At 42.3% G+C, this 26,102-nt stretch overlaps 1 protein-coding gene across 6 annotated transcripts in view; it reads left to right on the top strand.

Moving 5' to 3' along the window:
- Positions 1–893: 893 nt before the first annotated feature.
- The window catches only part of ZNF438 (zinc finger protein 438), a 100,114-nt gene continuing 74,905 nt past the window's right edge, over positions 894–26,102 (top strand). Inside the window, exons 1-4 of one of the 6 annotated variants that reach the window (XM_074946172.1) lie at positions 955–1,136; positions 5,609–5,693; positions 6,202–6,285; positions 14,716–14,893. Coding sequence is in view for 1 of the 6 variants with exons in the window: in XM_074946173.1 (XP_074802274.1) it covers positions 6,276–6,285 (10 nt within the window). In the remaining 5 variants the exon portion in view is untranslated. Of the gene's footprint in view, positions 933–954; positions 1,137–2,444; positions 2,609–5,608; positions 5,694–6,201; positions 6,286–14,715; positions 14,894–26,102 lie in introns of those variants that run through there. The other 5 variants (XR_012638325.1, XM_074946173.1, XM_074946176.1 and 2 more) reach the window with 5 other exon arrangements.

Here is a 26,102-nt window from a genome sequence, read left to right as displayed (position 1 = left end):
TTCTCCCATCCACCATAACAGACCAGTAGCCACCTTTGCTGAGTGCAGCTTGTCTTCAAGCTCACTAAAAACAAGGGGAGCTGGTGGCTACCTTCGCTTGTGGGGCATGGTCGGAGGTCCTCACACAAAGACCAGAGCCATGACCGCAATCTAGCTTGCAGGAAGGTTTGCTTCAGTCTCCTTAGGAAATGATGATGGCAAATTTTGTAAATGTAACGACAGCAATAATGAGTTCAAAGGAACCCTAAAGAAACCCACCAGGAGCAGCGCTCGCAGTAAGCTCTCGGTTACATGTTTGGCACCAGTGCCCTTGCTTTTTGTTACCTGTAACACCCTGCTGCCCCAGGCCAGCAACAAAGCCCTGGACTGGTACCACCACCCAGCCCTGCCCAGCCCCAAAGACAAAGCCGTGGGCTGGTGACACCACACAGCGCAGCCCCGCTGATGCAGCCCCAGACCATTGGGGCTGTGCAGCATCAGGCCAGGCACAGGCCAGCATGGGCGCGCAGGGCGGCAACACAGGGCAGGCGAGTGACACACCCTGGATTTTAACCCAGTGACTGGGGCGGGGGAGCGGCAGGCAGCGGGTACAGCTAGGACTCAGGGGCTGCCCCGGATACGGGGATGTAATGGGATCGGCTCCCTGTGGCAGCAGGCTGCTTGTCCAGGGGTAAGGGAGCGTAGTTGCCCCATTCCCAGTAGCCCTTTTCCCGCCGCTCCTCCCTCAGCGAGAGCACCGCGACACCCGCCCCGCCTTCCCGCGACTCCGGGACGGGCGAGACAGGATAGGCCGCGCCTGCGCACAAAGGTGCCGGAGGAGCGGGTGGCCGCTGGAGGAGGGGGAAAGACTTGAGGCGGCCGCCGCGGGGCGGGGTGACGTCACGGCGCACCGTAGCTCTGGCGGCGTGACGCAGGCACGCAGAGGGCGAGCTGTAAGTTCCCTTCCCCCCGACGTTACGGGCCCTGCCTTGGGGGGTGGGACGTGGCGGCTTCTCCCTGGTCCGGGCAGTCTCTCGCCGCAGGCCTCGCGCTTCCCGCCTTCCTCCCCCACATGGGTTGGCGGGGCAGCTCCGGGCCGTGCGCGCTCGGACACCGCCCCGCCGGTCCTGAGCTCGGAGGTGCCGGGGGAAGCGGAGGTGGGGAGGGCGCCCTGGCGCGACCCGTCACTGAGCAGCAGCAGCCCCTCCGCACGCACACCCCGGGCCGAGCAGGGCCCGGCCCCGCCTCGCCCCGGGGCCAGCCGTCTCACTGGGTGGCCCGGTTATTTAATTCTGAAGCGTGGCTGTAACTTGCGGAGAGGGAGTCCGCGCGGCCGGGGCCAGGGCTGAGCGGTCTCCGGCCGCTCTCAGTGCCGCGGCGGGACGGCAGAGGGGCCTGCCTGAGTCACGTGGTGGTCGTGGCGGTACTTTCCGGATTCCCCACTGCGGGTTGGGTGCCGCCTGAGGCCTAGCTTCGGCCGGGGTGGCGGTGCCAAGGCATCGGACTTCTAAGTCTGAGAAAGCAGGTCTCAAAACTTCAGGTTTCAGGGGCGCAGCTGTGTTAGTCTGCATTCACAAAAAGAAAAGGAGGACTTGTGGCACCTTAGAGGCTAACCAATTTATTTGAGCATAAGCTTTTGTGAGCTACAGCTCACTTCATGGATGCATGCAGTGGAAAATACAGCGAGGAGATTTCTGTACACACAGAACATGAAAAAATGGGTGTTGTTATACACACTGTAAGGAGAGTGATCCCTTAAGCTGAGCTATAACCAGCAGGAGAGCGGGGGGGGGGGGAGACCTTTTGTAGTGATAATCAAGGTGGGCCATTTCCACCAGGAAACGTCTGAGGAGCAGTGGGGGGGGGGGGGGGGGGAATAAACATGGGGAAATAGTTTTACTTTGTGTAATGACACATCCACTCCCAGTCTCTATTCAAGCCTAAGTTAATTGTATCCAGTTTGCAAATTAATTCCAATTCAGCAGTCTCTCGTTGGAGTCTGTTTTTGAAGTTTTTTTGTTGTAATATGGCGACCTTTAGGTCTGAAATCGAGTGACCAGAGAGATTGAAGTGTTCTCCAACTGGTTTATGAATGTTATAATTCTTGACATCTGATTTGCATCCATTTATTCTTTTACGTAGAGACTGTCTAGTTTGACCAATGTACATGGCAGAGGGGCATTGCTGGCACATGATGGCATATATCACATTGGTGGATGTGCAGGTGAACGAGCCTCTGATACTGTGGCTGATGTGATTAGGTCCTATGATGGAGTCCCCTGAATAGATATATGGACACAGTTGCCAACTGCACATCTACCAATGTGATATATGCCATCGCTGTATTTTCCACAGTGTGCATCCGATGAAGTGAGCTGTAGCTCACAAAAGCTTATGCTCAAATAAATTGGTTAGTCTCTAAAGTGCCACTAGTACTCCACTTCTCAAAATGTTCTCCTCTAATTGGTGGGGTGGTTGCGCGCTGGGTGGGTAAACAGGGTTCTCCCATGGAGACAGCAGCATGACTTTAGAAGTGGTTCCAGGCGATGCATGTGTTGCCTATGTTCATGGTGACACTGCCTCGCAATAACACTGAAATGCATCACATCTACAACGTGCTTGAGTTTGGGTACGTCTACACTTGTAACGCTACAGCTGCAGCAGAGCTGTAGTGGAGATACTGGTGTGACAGAAGGGGTTTTTCTGATCACTGTAGTAAATCCATCTCTCCAAGAGGTGATAGGTCTGCAGAGCAATTTGTCAACAGTGCAGTCTGCACTGGGGCTTCCGTCTGCTTAACATGTCTCCCTGGGGACGTGACTTTTTCATGTCCTGAATGATATAGCTCGCTCTGCTGAACTTTTAGGTGTAGAATAGGCCTTCATAGATTTGAGTTTCTAATGCTAAGAGTTGCTGAATTCTTGCTATGCACATCAAAGTGCTGATGCCAGACTCGTAATACAGCTATACAAAAACCTTGGTATAAGTCAGATTTTGAGTTGTGTATAATGTGCAAATGTAAAAGGAACAGGCTGTGCCCCAATATACTTATAGTGCCATCAGATATAAGTTTATACTCAAGACATGCAAAAAAGGGTGCACTATTAGCATTCAGTATTTAAAAGTTATAGTAATTGGGATTTGTACAGTGGCTTTCATTCATGGATCTTAAAGTGCTTTACAAATGGTATGGAATTAAGTCTCCTATAAGAAGCAAGGAAGCATTATATTTGGTGAATCTCAGGCACAGAGAGGGAATGTGCCCTGTATGAGGTTTCAAAGCTAGTCTGTGGCAAGACCCAGATCTGTGGATTATCTACTAGACCAGTGCACTAGTCTGGGGTACATGCCCCAGGTAGGTGCAAAGAAACATTAGGGGGTGTTTGGCAGGGCCTGGGGATGGGAAGGGTGTTCCACCTGGCTGTGCTCCGCCTCAGATCTACTGTGGCCATGTTCCCACCCCCAACTGTGGCCGTGGCCCCAGCCTCAGCCCCCTTACTCCTGTCCGCATGCCTCCCCCCTCCAGCCGTGGCCCTGGTTCCCGGGGGGGGCATGCCAACGTGAAAAGTTTAGGGACCACTTTACTAGATACTGACAGTTCTCCCATAAAGTATAAATATTATTTGTAAGCCACCAGATGGATGTGAGGCTTTTACAGCTTTATAAGGTTTCCTCTAAAGCAGTGGTTCCCAAACTGGGGTTCGCAAACCCCTGGGGGTTTGTAGAACGTTACAGGGGGTTCGCCAGCAAAATTTCACTAATGGCGGCCAGAGGAACCCAGGCATTGGAGGCAGCAGGTGGGACCTGGTTGCAGGGTAGAGAGCTCGAGCCCCAGGGAGAGTGGGGCCGGGCAGTTGGGGCTGGCAGCCCGAGCCCTGCCCCTGTCAGCGGGGGAGCCGGCTGCCCGAACCCGTGTTCTGCGTGGGTCTGGCAGCCAGAGCCCCAGGGAGAGCGGGGTCGGGCAGTTGGGGCTGGCAGCCCGAGCCCCGGCGGTCAGCGGGACCTGCAGCCTGAGCTCAGTTGACCGGGGTGGTCAGTGGGGTCCAGCAGCAGGAGCCCCATGGAGTGCAGAGGAAATTTAAACTTAAATCCCTGGAAATATTCATTTTTAGGAGGGTGTTCATGAGAGTTCACAGTTTAGTGAAAGGGGTTCACGGGCTGTTAAAGTTTAGGAACCACTGCTCTAAAGCATCAGGATTTTCAGTGGTGCCGTGGTATCAGAAGGGACATAGCATTCATGTATGTTGCAAAGCTTGAGACCCACCAGTTTTTGAATTCACATAAAGGAGGGTATATAGTCTTTACCTCACTAAAAAATAAATGGGAGGGAATTCCAAGTATAATAGTTGCCATGGAGGAAGGTCTGAAGATGAAAATGGAAGAATAAAAAGGGAGAGGTGAAGAGGCAGTTTTGGGGTGATTGCAGTAGTGTATTCAGTGGGAGGGGAGTTGGAATTAAACACTTTTGAAAAACAAACAGTTTGGCTTTATTGTCTTAATATTTTGCTTTGGTGGAAAAACTACACCAATACCAGGCCTGAAGAAAAGTTCTATACAAAATCTTTTCTTGGAAGACGTTTATGCCTTATTGTCATTTTGCTTTTCCGCCAACGACTATCTTGCTCTCATTGTTAATGTTAACTGAATGTTTTCCATACAATACATCAAGATTTACATTAACCACCTAGCTTTTAAATACTATGTAACTTTGGTCACCTAACTTTAAGCTGATATTGAATTTTCTCTGATTGCTTTATTTAAACTTGTAGCTGCAATATGGTATGAAAACAGGAATTTGTATTTATTTTTCTTACAAAAAAATTGGATTTGAAAGATAGACGTAGATGTGGCACTATGGAGTTATACAGTAATTGTGTGCAATATCATAGGTTTTAAATTGGACCATTCAGTAGGTAAAGTAGCTTGTCTCAGTATTTCTTTTTCAAACTCAAAGACAGCTATACCTCATTGAGTGCTAGTCCTGTGTGAAGTTGAGAGTTCAGCCCTTTATTTGTATTCAGAATGAAATTTTACATTTCTTCTCAAAGCAGAAATGTATTTTTTTCCTACTGTGGTAACTTATTTTCTTCTGACTTAAAAAAACTCCAAAAGCCTTTTGGCTGACATCAAACATGGACATTTTTGGCCAGGAAAGAATTTTTCTGAAAGTTATGACTGAGAGGAAACAAGTTATGATGACCGTTATACAACTGTTATAATTAAGTTTGCAAGATAATATGTATGCTGATATACTAAAATGTGCATTTGTAATATTTTTACATAGCATTATATTTAATTATTAAGACTTTTCTTGGGTGTGGATGACTTATGAGGTTGGAAAAAATGGTATTGCTGTATGGCTGCAATTCAGATGTTAACTCTTCTCAGTGCTTGTCAGAATAGTGGAATTTGAGGTACTTGATATATGTAAAAATATTTTTTTCCAAACCTGTATGAAGAAAAATGTTGGTGTCTTGAGCAGCCTTTATATTTATTATAGTTTTGTTAAGAACATTAATGCTGGCCAATTTAAGCAAATACAGCATACTTCTGACTTTATTTTTAAGTAGAGTTTTAGAAATACAGTTATGTGACTGTTACATGTGTGTTTTTTTTTTTTAACATACAGGTATTCTGATTATGCTACATTAAACTTGAACATTCTTTATATGCAACCTGAGCTGTTTCACGGATTTTTATGTGCTGTTAAAGAGGTAATGTGTCATTTATGGAAATATTTTAATGTTTTAAACATGTAGGTCAAAACTCTTAGTTTTGTGTGGTGTTCGCTGGCAGGTGGGTGCAACGTCAGATCATGTGTATGTGTGACTAACTTGCGTGAATGCCATGTTGATTTGAAAAGTTTTTAGCTGGAAACATTGAAGCTATAGTGTTAGAAATTATTATGTATTTTAAAATGAGTAATAAAGTTTGTGATGCTTTAGATTTTATTAACTTTTTAGAAATATTAATTCAAAGTACTTATTACTGTGATTTCTAGTCTAAAACTACTTGTAACGTACTTTAAGCCTTCTAGCAAAATTAATTATATCTCTTAGTACCATTCAGGAAAACAAATTGGAATGGGATTCTACTTTAGCAGTATTTAGTACTTTCTAAAATCCATGTCACAGTACCTTTGTACAATGTCCAGGAATTATTTTGTGCCTTTGTGAATAAACAGTAGACCAGAATATTTCAATATGGTATATTTTACTAAAGGTAATTGCTGGAATGCTTTTTCACAAATAAGAATTGACATGGATGGAATGTTTTATTGGCTGTAACACAGCAGGATGAATAAAGGTAAGTACCTCAAAGTAAGAAAATCAATATCCTTATAAAACATTTTAACTTGCTAATTCTTAGACCTGGTCTGATTCATAGGCCTGGTCTATAATTAAAATCTAGGACAGTGTGGCTACAGCGTTAAGGGGTATGAAAAATCCACACTTCTGAGCACTGTAGCTGTGTTCACCTAACCCCTGGTGTAGACGTGGCTATGTCAACAGAACAATGCTTCCACTGACCTAGCTTCTGTTGCTTAGGGAGTTGATGTTCCTACAATGATGGAAAAACCCCTTCTGTCACTGTAAGTCATATCTACACTACAGGGTTATACCAACAGAGCTATGGCATGGTATCAGTGCCATTATTGTCCCCATAGCGTACATATGGCCTTCTTGTGAAAGACTGCAGGATTCATAGATTTTTTTTTTTTAGTTTTTAAAAAGAGAGACTTAGAAAACATATCACAGAGTTTCCTTGAATCATGACTTTGAAAGAGTCACTGTGCATATATTTGCCCCATTCATTTTTTATTGAAATATACAGGTGGGTGGTGGTGGGGTTTGTTTTTTTTTTTGGCATCTAGCTTTTTAGTGTTGTTGGATATAGTAGGTAATATTAATAAAAACTTTCCTCCAGTCCACACTGTGAGGTCCTTGTATTCAGGAGTGAGGGTAGCCCCTATCCTCCCAAAATCCCCACCAGACCCTGCTTCAGGTTTCTTATAATGTCCTCCTTCAATTCGTAGGATATGAGGGGTTCTCTAAGCAAAACAAACAAAAGAAAGGCACTTCTCTCTTTCTCTTCTGAGAGAGGGTAATTCAAGTGACAGAAAAGATAGGCAAAGATGGTCTGTCTCTTAGCCAGTCTTTCAGGAGGTGTTTCAGTGGGTCTGTTGCCTTTAATTAAGGGCTACCTCCAGTCTCTACTGTTGGGACATTCTTCTTTGCAACTGGTCCATGCAGCTCCAGGGGCAGTAAAGCTAGAGAATGTCTCCATCTTGGCTGATCTCCATCTGAGGTTAGCAGTCCTTTCCCTGTGACAGGTTTTCCCTTTTTAAACTCCCTGCTCCCATCCCTGCATTCAGGCAAAGCAGGCCTTACAGGTGTGCCTGGTTGGTGTTGGATGAGCCCAGAAGAGTTTGTTAGTCCCCTTGCCACCAGAGTAAGGTGGTGCCCCTTCACAAGAAGTCCATTCAAAAATGTTTATGGTTCAGCAGCAGTGAAAAGATTAGCACTGGTATTTATTCTTACCTGCACTCATGCTGGGCTTGTGCTGTTGCATGCCAGAACTAAATGCTGCGTTACTGATTTTTTAAAAATGCTGAATAAGGGACCATCGTGTGTTTTGTTTTGGGTGTTTTTTGTTCCTTTTTTTTTCTTTTTTAACATTTTCCTGAGACATAATTAAAATATTCCCCTATAATGGAAAACCAAACACAAATGTATTGTGCTAATACGTGAGAACCACAGCATGAAACGTATTAGTATACTTTCATTACCTAGGCTGAGTCAAATGCAAACCTTTCCCAACAATAAAAGATACAAATCACACTTAAAAATAATTTTTATTTTGTAATGGTTCCTTTTACATTTTGAAATTAAATACAAATGTCATTATTTCATGTTTTTCTCTCTGCCTTCCTTCTCTGTGTGGTCAGTATTACATGAGGTCTTTCGTGCTTTTTTAATGTATCGTGTTGGAGAGTTCTATCTGGTTCTTTGGAGCTCTGCTATTGTAGTCTGGTCAAGTCTTTCTGAAAAGCAAGATAGTTTAGCCTCTGCTGTTTTGTTTGCTCTCACAGATTCTAAGGCCAGAAGGAACCGTTATGATAATCTAGTCTGATGTCCTAGCACAGGCCATAGAAATACTCTAGAACAATGCCTAGATCAGTATCTTCTAGAAAAACGTCCAATCTTGACTTAGAAATTGTCAGTCATGGAAAATCCTCCATGACCCCTGGTAAATCATTCCAATGGTTAATGAATGTCACCATTAAAAATGTATGCTTTATTTCTAGTCTGGATTTGTCTAGATTCAGCTTCCAGCCAAGGGATTGTGTTAAACCTTTCTCTGTTAGATTGAAGTGCCCATTATTAAATATTTGTTCCCCAGGTAGGTACTTACAGACTAATCAAATCATCCCTAACTTCTGTTTGTTAAGCTAAAGAGACTCGAGGAGTTCAATCTATCACAATAAGGCATGTTTTCTAATTCTTTAAATCATTCTCGTGGCTCTTCTCTGAACCCTCTCCAATTTATCAACACCCTTCTTGAATTTTGGACACCAGAACTGGACACAGTATTCTAGCAGTGGTTGTACCAGTACCAGATAACAGAGGTAAAATAACTACACCTACTCAAGATTCCTTGTTTATGCATCCCATGATTGCATTCGCTCTTTCGACCTCAGTGTCACACTGGAAGCTCATGTTCAGCTCATTATCCACCAAGATCCCCAAATTGTTTTTAGAGTTACTGCTTCTCAGTATAGGGTCCACCATCCTGCAAGTGTGGCTTACGTTCCTTGTTCCCAGATGTACACCTTTACGTTTAGCCATATTGTAAATATGTGATATGATGGCAACTTTAAGTGCATCTGTTGTTTATGTTAATGCAATTGTGACATGCCCCGGGGTACAGTTTCGACTGTTGTGCCCCCTTAACTCTCCAGTCTGGTCTGTACTATGACCTGCTTTGCTGTGTGCGCTGCCACTCTGTCCACTCACACCAACCTCTAGCATGCAGGTCACACACAGACAACTATCAGGGTGCTATGCCCAGCCACTCTTGAATTACATATAGGGTGACACCTGCATATCATTAGTCTCAGCCTTGCACCCCAGAAATGTAAAGTTTTGTACTGTTCAGTTTCTTGCTAAGCAATACAAACTCATAAGTCCATCATTTTATCAAAGAAAATTAATATGCACTAGCCTTTGTTAACCTGAGAAGAGATTCCCCAAGCCCTTCAGTGAAAACCGCACAAGTTTACATAAAACATCAAAATACATTTATTAATGAAAGAAAGATAGATTTTAAATGATTATAAATGGTATAAGCATAAAAGGTCAGAATTGGTTGCAAAAAGAAATAAAAGGTAAGAATCACTGTCTAATTCCTAAACTTTACCAAGCTAAGTCAAATCTAAAACAATAAGGTTTCTCTTACCCAAAAGCCTACAGCAGTCTGTGCTGACGGGAAAGTTTTTTTCCACTTAGGACCACTCCCCCAGTTCAGTGTTGTTTCTATCTTTCAGATGATCATGTTACCTTCAGTATAGGGGGAGGAGAGGTGGTCTGATGATGTCACTGTCCCTTATTTTATACTGTCCTCCAGGTGCTGGAATTATCCTTGTTGTGTCATGAGGTTAGGCAACCCCCACTGACTAGGTGCTCAGCACTCAGTCCTTCATATGAATGGCAAATTCTTGCTTGCACTTTCTGTATACATGAGACTTGACATGTAAGGCCTGTGTTTACAGTTCCTTTGTTATTTTTAAGGACCTGGTCTGTGGCCTTTTCCCAGACTCTCAACATGTTTCAGTAACAAACATATATTAAAATCTCATAACTTCATATACAGCGATTATACATACATTTAAACAGAACAGTAATGTTCAACAGATGATGACTTTTCCAATATCTCACAAGGTATACTTTGTATAAAATATATCATAACCATATATAACTGGTGAATATGGAGGTGGAAGATGTCACAGCAGTATTTTGGGTGTTCTGAGTCCTCTCCTATAAGTGGCTTCAACTGAGTCAACATTATAAAAAAAAATTTTTTTTAAAACAACTGATGTCATGGATGCTTTTAGCATAGTTAAACCTTGTAGGAGGATGTTATCACATACTGTGAAGAAGCATGATGAAAATCTTGCTAATAAATATTAAAAGTATAATCAAATTACACTATAACACTATCTGTAGAACAATTAACCTGTGGTGCAATCAACTTATGTTCTTATTAAGCAAGAATACAAAACTATGCAAATATTTAATTAAGGAGCGATCATCTCATGTTTGCTTACCCTGTCTTTTTATGAGAGAACTTTATTTCATCACTTAAATTGTAAAGTACCGTTGGATCATTGGTTACCATCTGAAATCACTTATTATGAGGACACTATACCAAGATGCTTTTTTGGAGGGATGCTAGCTAATCTATGAAAACGACAACTTTTGTATTCAACTGTCAGTGTACTTTTAATCACTACAGTAATGTAAAAGAAAACAGTAATATGTAGGTTGATACATGATTCAGGTCTGCACCCTGTTGTGGTTTCTTCATTTCTGGTTGTGTCTCATGATGTGAAACACCTGTAATTTTCCTGGGAAACATTCTTTGCAGTAGCATCTTGAAAGAGTTGAATTACTGATCTGTGGAATTATGTAAAAAACAAACAGACTAGTTTCTGCAATATTTTGAGTTGTCACTAATTTAATTTTAAACCATTATACAAAGCAGGACACTGCAATTGCAAGAAATGCAATGATTCTTCAATTGAATTGTTCAGCATGTATTATGGTACATATTTTCATGATTTCATTGCATAGCAGCTTCACCTTGATTTGGTATATTGTTTAGTCCATTAACAGTATTTTTATTCTGCAACAAATCTACAATTTCATTTTATAATTGAGGACTGTTTAAAAAGTTCAGAACAATGTTGGCTTTTGAAAAAAATTAACAATGTAACAACTTATTGCCTGGAAGCATATATGTGCTGAAACATACTGGCAGTTTTTAAATCAACACTGGATGTTGTTTTAAAAAATATGTGCTCTACAAATTATGCTGGGGAAATTCTGTGGTCTGTGTTATACAGGAGGTCAGACTAAATGATCACAGTGATTCCTTCTGGTCTTGGAATCTATCCTTTATCCTTCATTTTCTGGCAGCACCTTCAACAGCACTCCCTTCTCCATCTAAGTCATTTGTGTCTATGTAGTGGTGATAATTGCCAGGGGCACTTATTAAAGTTGCAGTCCCCTACAACCACAAACCTCAGAGGAGAAAGGGAGGTGGAGGAGACCAAGGTATTCTTGTGGTTGACATGGTACCTGACAAGGAGTAGCAGACATAAATGAGGTAGGAAGGCAGCTGGCAAGATATGTTTGGTTCAAGGAGATTTAAGAGTTGCAGGGGAAGTTAACCAAGTCTGGAAGACTTAGCAGGATCCATGAGTGAAGTTATGGTGGGCATGTCTTCACTACCACCTTTGGTCAACGAAAGTTGTATCAACGTACTGCTGCCGAAGTTTGTATGTAGCTCATTTGTGTGCATGCGTGGCTGCTTGTTGTTAGGAATCAGGGCCTGCAGCAAAGTAACCTAATGTGTGCAACTGGCCTGTAGGAGGCTGCATGATTGGCCTAAAGCCAGCAGCAACAGTTTGGTGGCTGCTCAAAGCATTTGCCCGCAGCTGTGATGGCTTCTGTGCCTGCTTTTTTCTGCCTTGTTCCACTTGTCTTCCCGCACTTGTCTTGGCCACAGCCATGCCGCTGCCTTTCCTTGTTCTGGTTGTGACCCTCAGCTCAGATCCCTGGCCTCTGACTCTGACCATTGGCTCTAGCATCTGGCCTCTGACTCAGATTCTGGGCTCCGACTCCTGGCTTCTGACTCTGGATCTGATCCCTGGCTCTGGTCTCTGACTCTGGTTTTGACACTAGGCTCCGATTCCTGGCTACCAGTTTCTTTTCTGATCTCTTGGTCTGACTCCTGTTTTGACTATTGGGCATGACTTCTGCTTCAGTCACTAAGCATGACAACCATGTCCTGGTCACATAACACTTGCTTTGGCGCTGTACATCATGCAAGGATTTGTAGCACTGGGTTCCTGGGGCAAGGCACGCACATCCCTGTTTTGGCACTAGCCATAGAGTATCAACAGAAAGGACTACTTTTCTATGGTTATGCAAGCGTTGGTGTATCATTGGGGATGCTTTACTGATATCAATGTGGGCTGGTCAGGGAAGGTGCTTGATGCTTGGGGAATAATCTGTCGCCAGGGTGGTGGGCGGAGGTGGAGTGGCTAATTTTGAGCAGCCAGACATAAGGGACATTACAAGAGCTTAACATGGAGCTATGCAGTTGAGGGAGCCTTTGAAAGAGGACTTTAATGGTCAGCCACAGTAGTGTTCTGTGCTAGACTGTTCTCTGGGCCTGGAGCTTTGGGTGCTGCTAGGAATAGTGTAGTGCTTTCTGTACATTTAAAAATATGAGTGGGTATTTTCCTGAAGGTCTGAGTTTTATGGTGCTTCCTGTGTATTTACAAGTAGTATGTGCTTCGAGTACTGCTGTGTATTCTGCAATAAGTGTTGTGAACTAATGAAGATAATTACATTTCCCCCAAATAGAAAGTTGTTTTACTGCACCGCTTTTGCCATGCAATGTGCAAAAAAGAAAAATTAACAGAATGGGACTTCGAAATTGGAAAGGCAGAAAACATTTCTGTCCATTTCAGTACACAAATGTACTCCATCATGGCTACACATATCTGTGAGAACTGCCGCTGTCAGTGTATGTGAAGTTGTGGTTTTCCTTAATGTGCCCTGGTTGATAATAAGACATGCTTATTGACATTTCTGCTGTGGAGCTTCTGTGCACAGCACTACACTCCAGCCCTAGCCACACTGTGTATGACTCATCTAGTGCAAGAAGCAGTGGGGAAAGAATTTCAGTTGCATGAAACGATAACATTTTGATCCCTATTCCATGGGTACGAGTATAGGGCAGTGGCACTGAATATTGGCACCATTTTCCATAGGTGGTGATGTTTTAGGTGATATCTCACTCTTGAGGGTAACTAAGGCACAAAGAGCACAGCTGCTATTGACATCCCAAAGCTGTCTGGGCCCATCTGCCGCTAGCCTGTTCCACTGTAATGGTGCCAGCCAAAAGTCATCACAGTGGCATGGGAAAGTAGCCTACCGAGGAGGAAGAAATAAGGTAGCTATCCCTAGAAACCTTCAGGAGAGGATTTTAGGGTACATCCATGTAAGTTTCATAGAGATCTCTCAGGAGGATACAAGGGACATCCCTTTGAACATAAACTGCACTGCATGGCGTCTCCTTGCCAAACTCAACAGGAGAATGAAAAGCAGATGCCAACTCTGCCTTTCTTTGTTATACAAGAAGAGGGAATGGTACTAGTAAAACAGTGAAAAGTTGATACCTGTGACTTGTTGATACCTGTGACTGTGAGTTGGGCTGGGCACCATATTTAAATTTAGAAGTCGTAAGGAAAAATGCATGCACACATTTACTAGAGGTTTCTTCCCTCTTCTTTGGGCTCATCAATGCTTGGCTGGCAGACTGGCTAAACAGCGGTTGAGTCTCGAGCAGGTCCTAGGTCGTGGCCCCCTGCTGAATTTTCCCTCCTCTTCTTCATTGTTCATGGTAGGGGTCTTTGTTTCAGGTTCCTCTGAAGCATCCATGGTGTTCTGTGAGATGATGATGGGGTCTCTGTCAAGTATGGCATGCAGCTCATTATAAAAGTGTCAAGTCTGCGGCTCAGCAACAGATGGGTTATCGCACTTCCTGGCCTTGTGGTGTGCCAGGCGCAGTTCCTTTGCTTTCATGTGGCGTTGCTGCTGCTCTCTGTTGTACCCCTTTGCCTGTATTCCACATGCAATCTGCTCATAAATGTCCACTTTTTGGTGGCTGGTCTGTAGCTGTGCTTGCACAGCCTCTTCTCCCCACAGGCCCAGGAGATCCAATACTCCCGTCTACTCTAGGCAGGAGTTTGTCTAGTGCATGGAGCTAGTATGGTCCTTTGGGCAGTTGGACTCAACAAGGGATAGCTGTTACGTGTGCTCATCAAGGTGGGCCATCAGGAAAAGGCCTTTTCAGAATTACTTATGAAGTTTTAAAAAGGGATGTAAAATGTTAACCAACATTAACCATTAACCCCTGGCTGCACAATGTGGCGCTGTCCACCCCAGCCCTGGCTGTGCAGCCCTGCCCTGGCTGTGCAGTTCCGGCCGTACCCCGGCCACACCACTCTGGCCACGCCATGATGGATGCTGGCCAGACCCCAGACCTGGCCCCACCCCGCTGGCCAAATTTTAATCCTTTAAATAGTTAACTTTTAAAACAATATTTATATCCTTAGTTTTAAAGGGAAGGTGGCTTTCAGTCTCCATGACCCCTGAGTAGTGGAGTTTAAAATTGTGACCAGAGAGGTCACTGTCACAGGGAGTGGGGCATTGTGGGAAAGGTGCTGGAGGACTAATAGGGTCAACATAGGTCAAGCAGCATCTACACTGGCATGGTGTTGACGTCAATAGGTTGGCAATGATTCCACACCATTTGGGGAGGTGGTTTTACTGCATTGCTGTAAGGAGACATTTATGTCAACCAGAGACAAATTTTGGTGTAGACGTGCAAATTTTGGTGTAGATATGTTGCAAGGTAACTTATGTCAACGTAATTTTGTAGCATATACCAGGCTCTGGAATGATCAGTGGAATCTGAGTTCAGCCTTTGGAGAGAATCTTTGGTCTCCAGGTGACGTTTGAGTGCGGAAGAATCAGACTCTCAAGTTGCCGCAGCCCAAGTAATGGGACTCAGTATGTGACAAAGATCCAAAATGAGGAAAACAAAAACTACCCATTCAGTAAGTGAAAATCCTGTGGGCTCCTTTCCTTAGTCGAAAGAACTCTTTCTATATCTCAATGTCATGATACTTCATTTGAGGTAAATACATTACACCACTAAAAGTGAGGGGAATATATAAAATTTGTGCACAATGTAGATAACTTGGATGAAAATGTGTGATATCCCTCGAAAACGAGATACACATAAGAGGTATGGGAAAGAGTGCTTTTGGAATATTTGTGTTGACAGGAGAGAGGCTGGAACGGTGTGGGAAGAAGGAGAGAAGTGATACTGCAGTCTACTGTCTGTCTCAGAATATGTCTACTTCCACAATATAAAGTCAGAGACATAAAAAACAACAAAAAATATTAAATTTCCACAAATATTTATTTAATATATTGTGTTTTTAAAAATTTAACTATTTTATTTTTAATACATATTTATGCATTGTTAAACCCCGAAGTTTTTCATCGAAAGCTTCTATTTCAACATACATTGATGCTATCTATATACTTTTGAGTAGGGTAGCAAGGGATCCCTCTGAATCTTTATATGGCAAGTAATGAACAATGTTAAAGACTGAAAAAGGGCTTGCTTTCTTTGTTCACATTCCTTTCTCACGGTATATACATAATATACATTTTGCTCTCCATTTGCTTGAGTTGCTATATGTAATTATTTTGTGTCCTGCAATTTTGACAGGATATTGGATAAAAATGCATGTTCATTTATGGGATTTCTCTGCATAATATCCGTTTCATAGCGTAACTCTCTAACAAGGCCTTGGGCTTTGGGGTGTGTATTCCAGTGCACCTGGGTTGGCTATTGGGCCCTTTAAAACAGGAAGTGGTAGTCACAGTTCACATGATAGGAGCAACCATGTGGCTTGTAGTGACTAACTTACCTCCTAGACGGGACAGTAGGCTAGAGAGATCCAGAGTTAAGGAAGCTTTAGTGGGGAGTCTTTCCCTAGTAGACAGGAAAGGACTAGCTAATAAGGAAAGCTGTGTCCTTTCATTTCCCAGCTGCAGAAGGCGGGAAAGGTCTGTTAGTGTGTTGTATTGTTTTGAGCATTTTGCATCATGTATTTATTAATCACCTCTCTGAGTGGTATAAGTATGTAGTATAAGTATAATTGAATTTGAGCATTGGGCTTTTTTGGATTGCTCCAGTTGGTTAACCTGTCAACCCACCAGTTTACGGACTGGTATTATTGTACGACTGCTTGTTGGCTCAGACGTCTTATCAGCCTGTTATTTCCATGAAATAGAACTGGATGCCACAAGGGATGAACCTCTATCATTCTTGAGCTTTGTGATCTCTCAATGTTTCTCAGCCCAATCAAAACAAAGTGGGTGGTCTGGAGACAGCATGTATTCAGAATTAAGGGAATGGGGCTTAAATTATATACATTTTCAACCCAGTGTCAATCTGTCTCAAATGTTTATTATTCCTTAAATGGTGAAAGTACATAAAGCAGAAAAATATTGTTATGAAAATACAAAGGCTTATATTCTATAAAAATCACACAAATAACATTGTGGGTGTAAGACACTATGTGTGATGAATCGAGCAATCTCACACTACCAGTCTACTGGAAAAGTACCTACAATTAATATGTCTGGGTGTTCAGTGGACTTTATAGTTGCTGTATTCAGCACATTTTTCTGCTTTGTTGAAAGAGGAAAACAAATTGGTCTTACTTTTGGAAAGAAGTACTCTTCCCTGCACCTAAATGCTTCAGCTGCCTTTTGTAATATTCAAAAATGGTTTATTCTGTCCAGCAAAGTGGAGGGGAAGAACTATTGGGCACATCTTTATATTATATACATGATATCCTTCCAAAAACCCCAACAAACTGCCTTTGACAATATTGTTCCTAATGGCCAGAGAAGAAAATGACCTTGAAAGCCTTTGATCCCCCCATTTCCTGCTTCCAGCAAAGAAAACGGGGACCTTCCAGGAGTCACTTCCTGGTTAAGGTGTTCACTTGTAGTTCCCGCCCGGAAATCCATTTACAGGTCAATCACATCCATACAACTCTTGAGGATATTTTTCTTTAACTTAGTGATATTTTGTGTTTGTCTGTCATTTCCTCGAAGGTTGCACCTCTCTCTCTGTTTCAGTTTAAAGCATTCATGTTTCCTGTGAGAAGCAATTACTATTTTATTTTTCAAGAGCTCCTCACACTTAACTTCACTCATATTTTTCTTCTCAGTTACATTGAATATTTTCTGTAAAGATTTGAAAGTCTGAGAGAAAGGCACTCTGTCAGCGTGGAATACATAGGTATCAGATTATGACCTCCATCTTGTATTATGTGATGAACTCATGTTCAAACGTGCACAAGACATGCGCGTTGAACTGCATTACACAGAGATGCCATGAAGAGGAAGGTGCTTGATATCTTATTGACGGACTAACACTGAAAAGCCATCAAGACTTCAGTCTCAGGCCATCACCTTTATTTCTGTCTCTGCAACCTTGGAATGATTGTTTTCTATACAGTGGGCCAGATGTGACAAGAGTGGGTTGGAGTGTACCAATAAAGCATATGGGGGGAAAAAAGAAACCAAGACTCTGCTTAAAAGTGACTTGCTGTTCTGTGCAGGAGGCAAGCATTGCCAGACAAAAAGGGCTTGCAGGAACAAGTTGGGAGGAGCTTGAAAGCCAAACAGGTCTTGAACTCACAAGAAAGGGTGAGGTAAGACATGCTAAGGATTCATCTCAGGACTTTTGTTGTTTTCTGAGATCTTTGGCTTGTGTATCAGCTAGCCAAGCTTCCATCAAGGATGGAAGAAGATGGCACTGGGTATCTTAATGAACTGAATATTTATGATGAAATTTGCCTGCCTGCCAGTCTGCTTTTTTGGCGTTGTCAAAATCCTATGCTAATACAGACTGAAAGCAAATGAAATTAAAATAAAGATCCAAGTGGTAGACAAAAGTACTAAAAACAAATTGCAGCAGAGAGCCACTCTAACTGTAATCAGTCCTTAAGATTTCTGCTCCCTCTCCTAATAATGTCTTTTTAACTGACATGCTCTTATGGATCCACAGGATAGGTGCTATGCCCCCAACTTGGAACAGTTTCTTGTAGGAACCCCTGACATGTGCCAGACTGCCAAGTGGTCTCACTCTTCCTTCAGGGTAGGCTACATGGCCTCACCACCTGCTGAGATCGAACCTCTGTGGCTTCAGCACTCCCGCTTCACCCCCTGAGCTCTGTTCAGCAAGTCCAACTGAAATAGGCTCTAGGTAGACACTTGTATGGTCCTCGGGGATTAATGCACCTCATCAGGTATTTACAGGGACACTCAAGCAGCATTTTAAAAACGGTATGGTTTATTAGTCAACTGGAACACAGCATAAAAAGTCCTTAGGTTACCATAGAGAAATGAAAGTTAAAGCATAGTCCATTCTGGTCATTCCAGAGTAATTTACCAACCATGCTGTAATGAACTTCATTTTCAGGTGCTTTCTCTCTCTCTCTGACATCCTTCTTTCTGAGTTCTGAGCGCTCTTGACTTCTAGTTTAACCCCTATGACGACGTCATTGCAGGAAAGCAAGGAATACAGGCTTAGCAAAGGAATTTCTTAATCAGCGACTTCACTCCTTAAAGGCATTCCAGAGTTACAGATCTTTGAAAAGAATAAAAGTCCTGAGATGCACCTTCCCCATGTCTGAACTTGCCCCCTTATTGTGAGTCCAAAGTCTATTAGTATTTCAAGCTGAGCAGGTCTCTCCTGCTGTCTTGTTCTTGTAAGCCCTTGTTGTCTGGCAGTGATCTGTCCCCTCCCTGTCATCCAGAGCAGAACCCTGTTGTTAAATAGAGACACTGTCTCCCTGACATGTGCTGTGAGAAGCACCCACCTTCCATGTAGAAAAACTATTCCATGGTAGTGAGCCAGTCACTGAGAGATAATTAAGGCCGATGGCCCTAGAGTAGTCATGATGGCTTCACAGGGTGGATTGATTTAAATTCAGATTTAAATAATTATTTCAGTCACCAAGTAGAAACCTACATTTATATAATTATTTTAATTAACTTTTCCATTTGTACTTCAGTTATTTTTCTAAAGAAAAGTGTATTCTCGTTAGCTGATATTGCTATTAAAACATGTTGATTTACAACAAAATAGAGCCTTTACAATAGATTTGGTACATCTTTAACTTTTTGCTCATGATTTGTGTCAAGCTGTATTAGGATGGTAATTGGAATTTAATTAAACACACAAAACAGTATATAAAATATTTTTGTTAGGCCAAACAACCTTAAATGTTTTAGGTACATGAACTTCTCTTATCAAAATATGTTTTACATTTACAACTAAATGATAACATAAGAACAGCCATACTGGGTCAGACCAAAGGTCCATCTAGCCCAGTATCCTGTCTTCCGACAGTGGCCATTGCCAGGTGCCCCAGAGGGTGTGAACAGAACAGGTAATCATAAAGTGATCCACCCTCTGTCACCTATTCCCAGCTCCTGGCAAACAGAGGGTAGGGACACCATCCCTGCCCATCCTGGTAATAGCCATTGATGGATCTATCCTCCATGAATTTATCTAGTTCTTTTTTGAAGCCTGGTATAGTCTTGGCCTTCACAACATCCTCTGGTAAAGACTTCCACAGGTTGACTAGGCATTGTATGAAGAAGTACTTCCTTTTGTTTGTTTTAAACCTGCTGCCTATTTCATTTGGTGATCCCTAGCTCTTGTGTTATGAGAAGGAGTAAATAATGCTTCCTTTCTCCACACCAATCACCATTTTATAGACTCTATCATATCCTCCCTTTGTCATCTCTTTTCCAAGCTGAAAAGTCCCAATCTTATTAACCTCTCTTCATGTGGAAACTGTTCCATACCCGTAATAATTTAACTGTTGCATACCCGTAATTTTTTGCCCTTTTCTGAACTTTTTCCAGTTCCAGTATATATTTTATAAGATGCGGCGACCACATCTGCATGCAGTATTCAAGATGTGGGCATACCATGGATTTATATAGAGGCAATATGATATTTTCTATCTTATTATCTATCCCTTTCTTCATGATTCCCAACATTCTGTTAGCTTTCTTGACTACTGCTGCACATTGAGTAGATGTTTTCAGAGAACTATCCACAATGACTCCAAGATCTCTTTCTTGAGTGATAGCAATTAATTTAGACCCCATCATTTTATATGTATAGCTGGGATCATGTTTGCCAGTGTGCATTACTTTGCATTTATCAACTCTGAATTTCATCTGCCATTTTGTTGCCCAGTCACCCAGTTTTGTGAGATCCCTTTGTAGCTCTTCACAGTCTGCTTTGGACTTCACTATCTTGAGTAGTTTTGCATCATCTGCGGATTTTGCCACCTCACTGATTACCCCTTTTTCCAGATCATTTATGAATAAGTAGAATAGTACTGGTCCCAGTACAGACCTCTGGGGGACACGCACCCCTATTTAGCTCTCTCCATTCTGAAAACTGACCATTTATTCCTACCCTTTATTTCCTATCTTTTAACCAGTTACTGATCCATGAGAAGACCTTCCCTCTTTTCCCATGACAGCTTACTTTGCTTAAGAGCCTTTGGTGAGGGACCTTGTCAAAGGGTTTCTGAAAATCTTAAGTACACTATATCCACTAGATCCCCTTTGTCCACATGTTTGTTGACCCCCTCAAAGAATTGTAGTAGATTGGTGAGGCATGATTTCCCTTTTAGAAAAACCATATTGACTCTTCCCCAACAAATTATGTTCATATATGTGTCTGATAGTTTTGTTCTTTATTATAGTTTCAACCAGTTTGCCCGGTACTGAAGTCAGGCTTACCCGCCAGTAATTTCCAGGATCACCTCTGGAGCCCTTTTTAAAAATTGGTGTCACATTAGCTATCATTTGGTCAGAAGCTGATTTAAATGTTAGTTTATAAACCACAGTTGTTAGTACTTCAGTTTCACATTTGAGTTCCTTCAGAACTCTTGGGTGAATCCCATCTGGTTCTGGTGACTTATTACTGTTTAATTTATCAATTTGTTCTAAACCTGCTCTAATGACACCTCAATCTGAGACAATTCCTCTGATTTGTCACCTAAAAAGAATGGTTCAAGTTTGGGCATCTCCCTCATATCCTCAGCCGTAAAGACCGATGCAAAGTATTAATTTATTTTCTCCACAGTGGTCTTATCATCCTTGAGTGCTCCTTTATCATCTTGATTGTCCAGTGGTCCCACTGGTTGTTTAGAAGGCTTCCTGCTTCTGATGTACTTAAAAAAAAAAATTCATTAAAGGAACAGGGATTAACTGTAGTCAGTGAATTAAATTGATTATTTCAAATCAGTCTGGGAAAATTTTCAAATATGCCTAAGTGAAAGTGACTGGAGCTTAAATTCTTACTCGCCTAAGTCTCTTGAAAAGGAGACAACAGTCTCCTAAGTTACTTAGGCTGTCCTTTAAACTGTTGAAACTAGTAGATCTCATCCCTTCCCGCCTCATTTTTATTCATAGACTGGAAGAGAATATGTTTCCTTGCTTTAACTACCAATTGATTTCTCAACTTTGAATAAATCAGACCTAATGAAATAAATATTCTTTCTCTGTCTTCAGAAGAGGCAAGAGCTGTCAAAAAGCTAGACTAGTACTTCAACAGACTCTCAAACTGTAGTTCCAGGGTCTTAGCTTGTGACTTCCACCATTTCAGTGGTGTGACTTTCTTTAAATCATCATCAACAAACATATCCTGCTTGAATGGTTTGCCTCCAACCAGGAAGTTTATTATGGCTGGCATGATTATTAGATGCCCAAGTCATAGCAGCAGCATCTTCTTCAGCAGTTAGGCATCTGGGTTGGCACTTTGGTTTGAAAATATTGGCAAGAAAATGAGGTGGAGTAAGTGCCTGATTCATCTGCTTCTTTACTGCTTGCAGTTGAACTTTGTTAGTTGGATATTTCTTTCTTCAATTTCTCTTAAAGTTCTTTCCAAATTTCAGCAGCACCAGAAATACAGCCGCAATCTTTCTGCAGCTTGTCCAAGGCTATGGAAATAGGTTTCAGTATATTCAGCAGATCTTCTCAATTTCTCTTTAGTCCAGTGTTGTTGATGACTTTGGCTGTGACCATTCCACGTGTTTTGACACAATTTTCTTCACAAATAGTCATCAGAATAGGCCAGTTCTTGATAAATTGCTCAGAACAGGCAACCACTGAATTCCATTTTACTTCTTGGGGGACAATTTGTTTGGATCCTCCTGTTCTTTTCAGTGAAGCTGAAGCAAAGTGGTTGTTATGGAAGTATTTTTAAAATTTCAACATTTTCCTTTATTCCTGAAATTGTATTTAAGTCTTTGGTTAAAAGATACATTGAATGAACACTGCATCCATATGTTGTAAGTTTCAGGTTCTCTTCATTATCATCTTCTAGATTTCTTCCCATCTTTGTTACATTTGCAGTATTGTGTGACAAAGCTATGCTCTTGGTATGTGAATTTTTGTTCAGTTTCTTATATCTTTTACTGCTGTTTCTTTTCGGTATTCTGCTGTATGGGCATTTCCTGTTATATCAGTTGTTTTTGTAAGATAGACAGGCCATTTTTTGTTGTGTCACAAGCATATATTACTGGATGGCTCCACCCATCAAGACTCAGATTAACGACTTTCCTGTCAATGTTTTTTTGCATGTTCAATTTCCTTCTCATATGTTTATCCAGCAGTGTCTGCTCTGCCAGGGTAGTGTGTAGCCTGATCATAATGATCCAACCATGTCAATGAAAAGCTTGTTCTGAACAAGGTGAAAGGGAGAATTTGTTTTATAAATGAACTCAGCCATTTTTTCATCTGTGGAGTCTTGCTGGAATTTGCTGGTCCTGATTTTGAACTCATCCATGGCCTTACTGGATGATGAAGAAAGTCTTTTTTTTTTTTTTTTTTTTGGTACAGGTATTTTGCTGTCTGAGACATGTTTAGTTGCAGCACTGCTGGTGATACTGGGAGATGACTCTGAAGCTGTGGACATTGCAGATCATGGATGTTCATGACCCTTCATGTCTCAGACCCTGAAACAAAGTTGTGTGTAAAAAAAATAAAAAGTCACTCTCATTCGGAGTATATCTTAGTGCACTGTTTTAAAAAATGAGATTGTGAAGGAAAGATCCTCCTGCTGCAGCTGTTTGTGCCACTATTTAAAAGATTTAATTGGTTCTAAACCCAGTTTTATAGGGAATATAATAAATCATAAACAGACTTAGATAATCCTTAAACCCTCATCTCTAGCAACATACCAAACAGCTTGAAAAAACCCACATTTTTTCAGTGTTAAAATTCATAAATATCTAATAAAATTTTCTTTTGAACAGGAAATTTTTACCGAGGATGTTTGATTATATTGAGCAATAAAAAATCATTCAGAAGTCCAGCAGTAACAGTAAAAGTAAAATTCATAAATACTCCCATAGCAAACTAACATACCAGTTATTTTTAACACAAACATTTTGAAATTAATAAGTAATCCACCCAAAACACAAATGTATAATAATAATCTAAGTTTGAGACTGGGTGGATGAGGTAATATCTTTTATTGGGCCATTTCTGTTGGTGAAAGAGAGATGCTTTTGAGCTACACAGAGCTCTTTTTCAAGTCTGGGAGTATTTTCTATAAATATTGAAGAGTATCTGAAGAAGAGCTCTGGGTAGCTTGAAAGCGTGTCTCTTTCACCAACAAAGGCTGGTCCAATAAAAGATACTACCTCACCCACCTTGTCTCATATCCTGGGACCAGCATGGTTACAATAACACTGCAAACAATAATCTAAATAACCATCCGAGAGTGCTGAAGGAATTGGCGGCTGTGATTGCAGAGCCCTTGGCCATTATCTTTGAAAACTCGTGGCGAACGGGGGAAGTCCCGGATGACTGGAAAAAGGCTAATGTAGTGCCAATCTTTAAAAAAGGGAAGAAGGAGGATCCTGGGAACTACAGGCCAGTCAGCCTCACCTCAGTCCCTGGAAAAATCATGGAGCAGGTCCTCAAAGAATCAATCCTGAAGCACTTACATGAGAGGAAAGTGATCAGGAACAGTCAGCATGGATTCACCAAGGGAAGGTCATGCCTGACTAATCTAATCGCCTTTTATGATGAGATGACTGGTTCTGTGGATGAAGGGAAAGCAGTGGATGTATTGTTTCTTGACTTTAGCAAAGCTTTTGACACGGTCTCCCACAGTATTCTTGTCAGCAAGTTAAAGAAGTATGGGCTGGATGAATGCACTATAAGGTGGGTAGAAAGCTGGCTAGATTGTCGGGCTCAACGGGTAGTGATAAATGGCTCCATGTCTAGTTGGCAGCCGGTGTCAAGTGGAGTGCCCCAGGGGTCGGTCCTGGGGCCGGTTTTGTTCAATATCTTCATAAATGATCTGGAGGATGGTGTGGATTGCACTCTCAGCAAATTTGCAGATGATACTAAACTGGGAGGAGTGGTAGATACGCTGGAGGGGAGGGATAGGATACAGAAGGACCTAGACAAATTGGAGGATTGGGCCAAAAGAAATCTGATGAGGTTCAATAAGGATAAGTGCAGGGTCCTGCACTTAGGATGGAAGAATCCAATGCACCGCTACAGACTAGGGACCGAATGGCTAGGCAGCAGTTCTGCGGAAAAGGACCTAGGGGTGACAGTGGACGAGAAGCTGGATATGAGTCAACAGTGTGCCCTTGTTGCCAAGAAGGCCAATGGCATTTTGGGATGTATAAGTAGGGGCATAGCGAGCAGATCGAGGGACGTGATCGTTCCCCTCTATTCGACACTGGTGAGGCCTCATCTGGACTACTGTGTCCAGTTTTGGGCCCCACACTACAAGAAGGATGTGGATAAATTGGAGAGAGTCCAGCGAAGGGCAACAAAAATGATTAGGGGTCTAGAGCACATGACTTATGAGGAGAGGCTGAGGGAGCTGGGATTGTTTAGTCTGCAGAAGAGAAGAATGAGGGGGGATTTGATAGCTGCTTTCAACTACCTGAAAGGGGGTTCCAAAGAGGATGGCTCTAGACTGTTCTCAATGGTAGCAGATGACAGAACGAGGAGTAATGGTCTCAAGTTGCAATGGGGGAGGTTTAGATTGGATATTAGGAAAAACTTTTTCACTAAGAGGGTGGTGAAACACTGGAATGCGTTACCTAGGGAGGTGGTAGAATCTCCTTCCTTAGAGGTTTTTAAGGTCAGGCTTGACAAAGCCCTGGCTGGGATGATTTAACTGGGAATTGGTCCTGCTTCGAGCAGGGGGTTGGACTAGATGACCTTCTGGGGTCCCTTCCAACCCTGATATTCTATGATTCTATGATTTACTGGCACAGTAAGACATGGTAAGCATTTATTTACAGAAAATAAGTTTACTACCCAATTGATCCAGATTGTTCAGACATGGCCACCTCCTCCTCCTCCTCCTCATTGTCTTCTGGTTTGTCCTGATGTTTCATTTTGACAACCAGGCCTTGCAGCTCTGTGCTGTATGGTTTACCTTGGACATGTGTTCCTTTATTACCCAGAGGTACAGGAATTTTTTGAAAATATTCTCAAATAGGGTCTTTTTTACGACCTGAGGGCATGGCAGTTTTTTCCTCCAGTTCCCAGATGCTGAAATCAACACCAGAGTCTGCACTCAGACAAATGTCCTTTCTTCCCACAGTGTCCTGCTTTGAGACCAATGTTGCTCCTTCCCAGTTGAACATCGTGCTCCTTCTCTCTTGTTACATAACAACTCCACCCTACCCCCAGGAAAAAAAAAAGAACAAATAACAATCCAAGACTTCTGCTCATGTGACTTACGTGCCTTTTGCGCTGCAGAATTTTATTTGTTTAGAGACAGAGGGAAACATTTGAGAAATCAACAGATTTCTGTTTGTTTAGGCAGAGGAAGGCCATTTCCTTGAAGTGCCCACAGCCATCCAGAATCAAGGGCTGGTAGTTACTGGGCAGATCAGTGTTTTTCCATGATCTGGAGAGTATTTCTGTGGGGGAGAAGCTATAAAACAGGAGTGTGAGACTGCCCAGGTGCGCTCAGTGGCTGATCCTACTGAGAGACATGATGGTGTTTCCTGGAGTTAGAGGCCAGGTTCCAATGCCTGCGATGACTTTGCCAGTCTGTTGCACAAAAATCTTCAATTTTATCCAATCTGGTCCTTCAATCAGGTGTCAAGCATCTTTCTGCACAGGGCATCAGTCTGGAATGCTGTTCAATAACCACATCTC

Source organism: Natator depressus, chromosome 2 (assembly GCF_965152275.1).
Source record: "Natator depressus isolate rNatDep1 chromosome 2, rNatDep2.hap1, whole genome shotgun sequence".
Taxonomy (NCBI): Eukaryota; Metazoa; Chordata; order Testudines; family Cheloniidae; genus Natator; species Natator depressus.
This window is presented reverse-complemented; position numbering and strand designations above follow the sequence as displayed.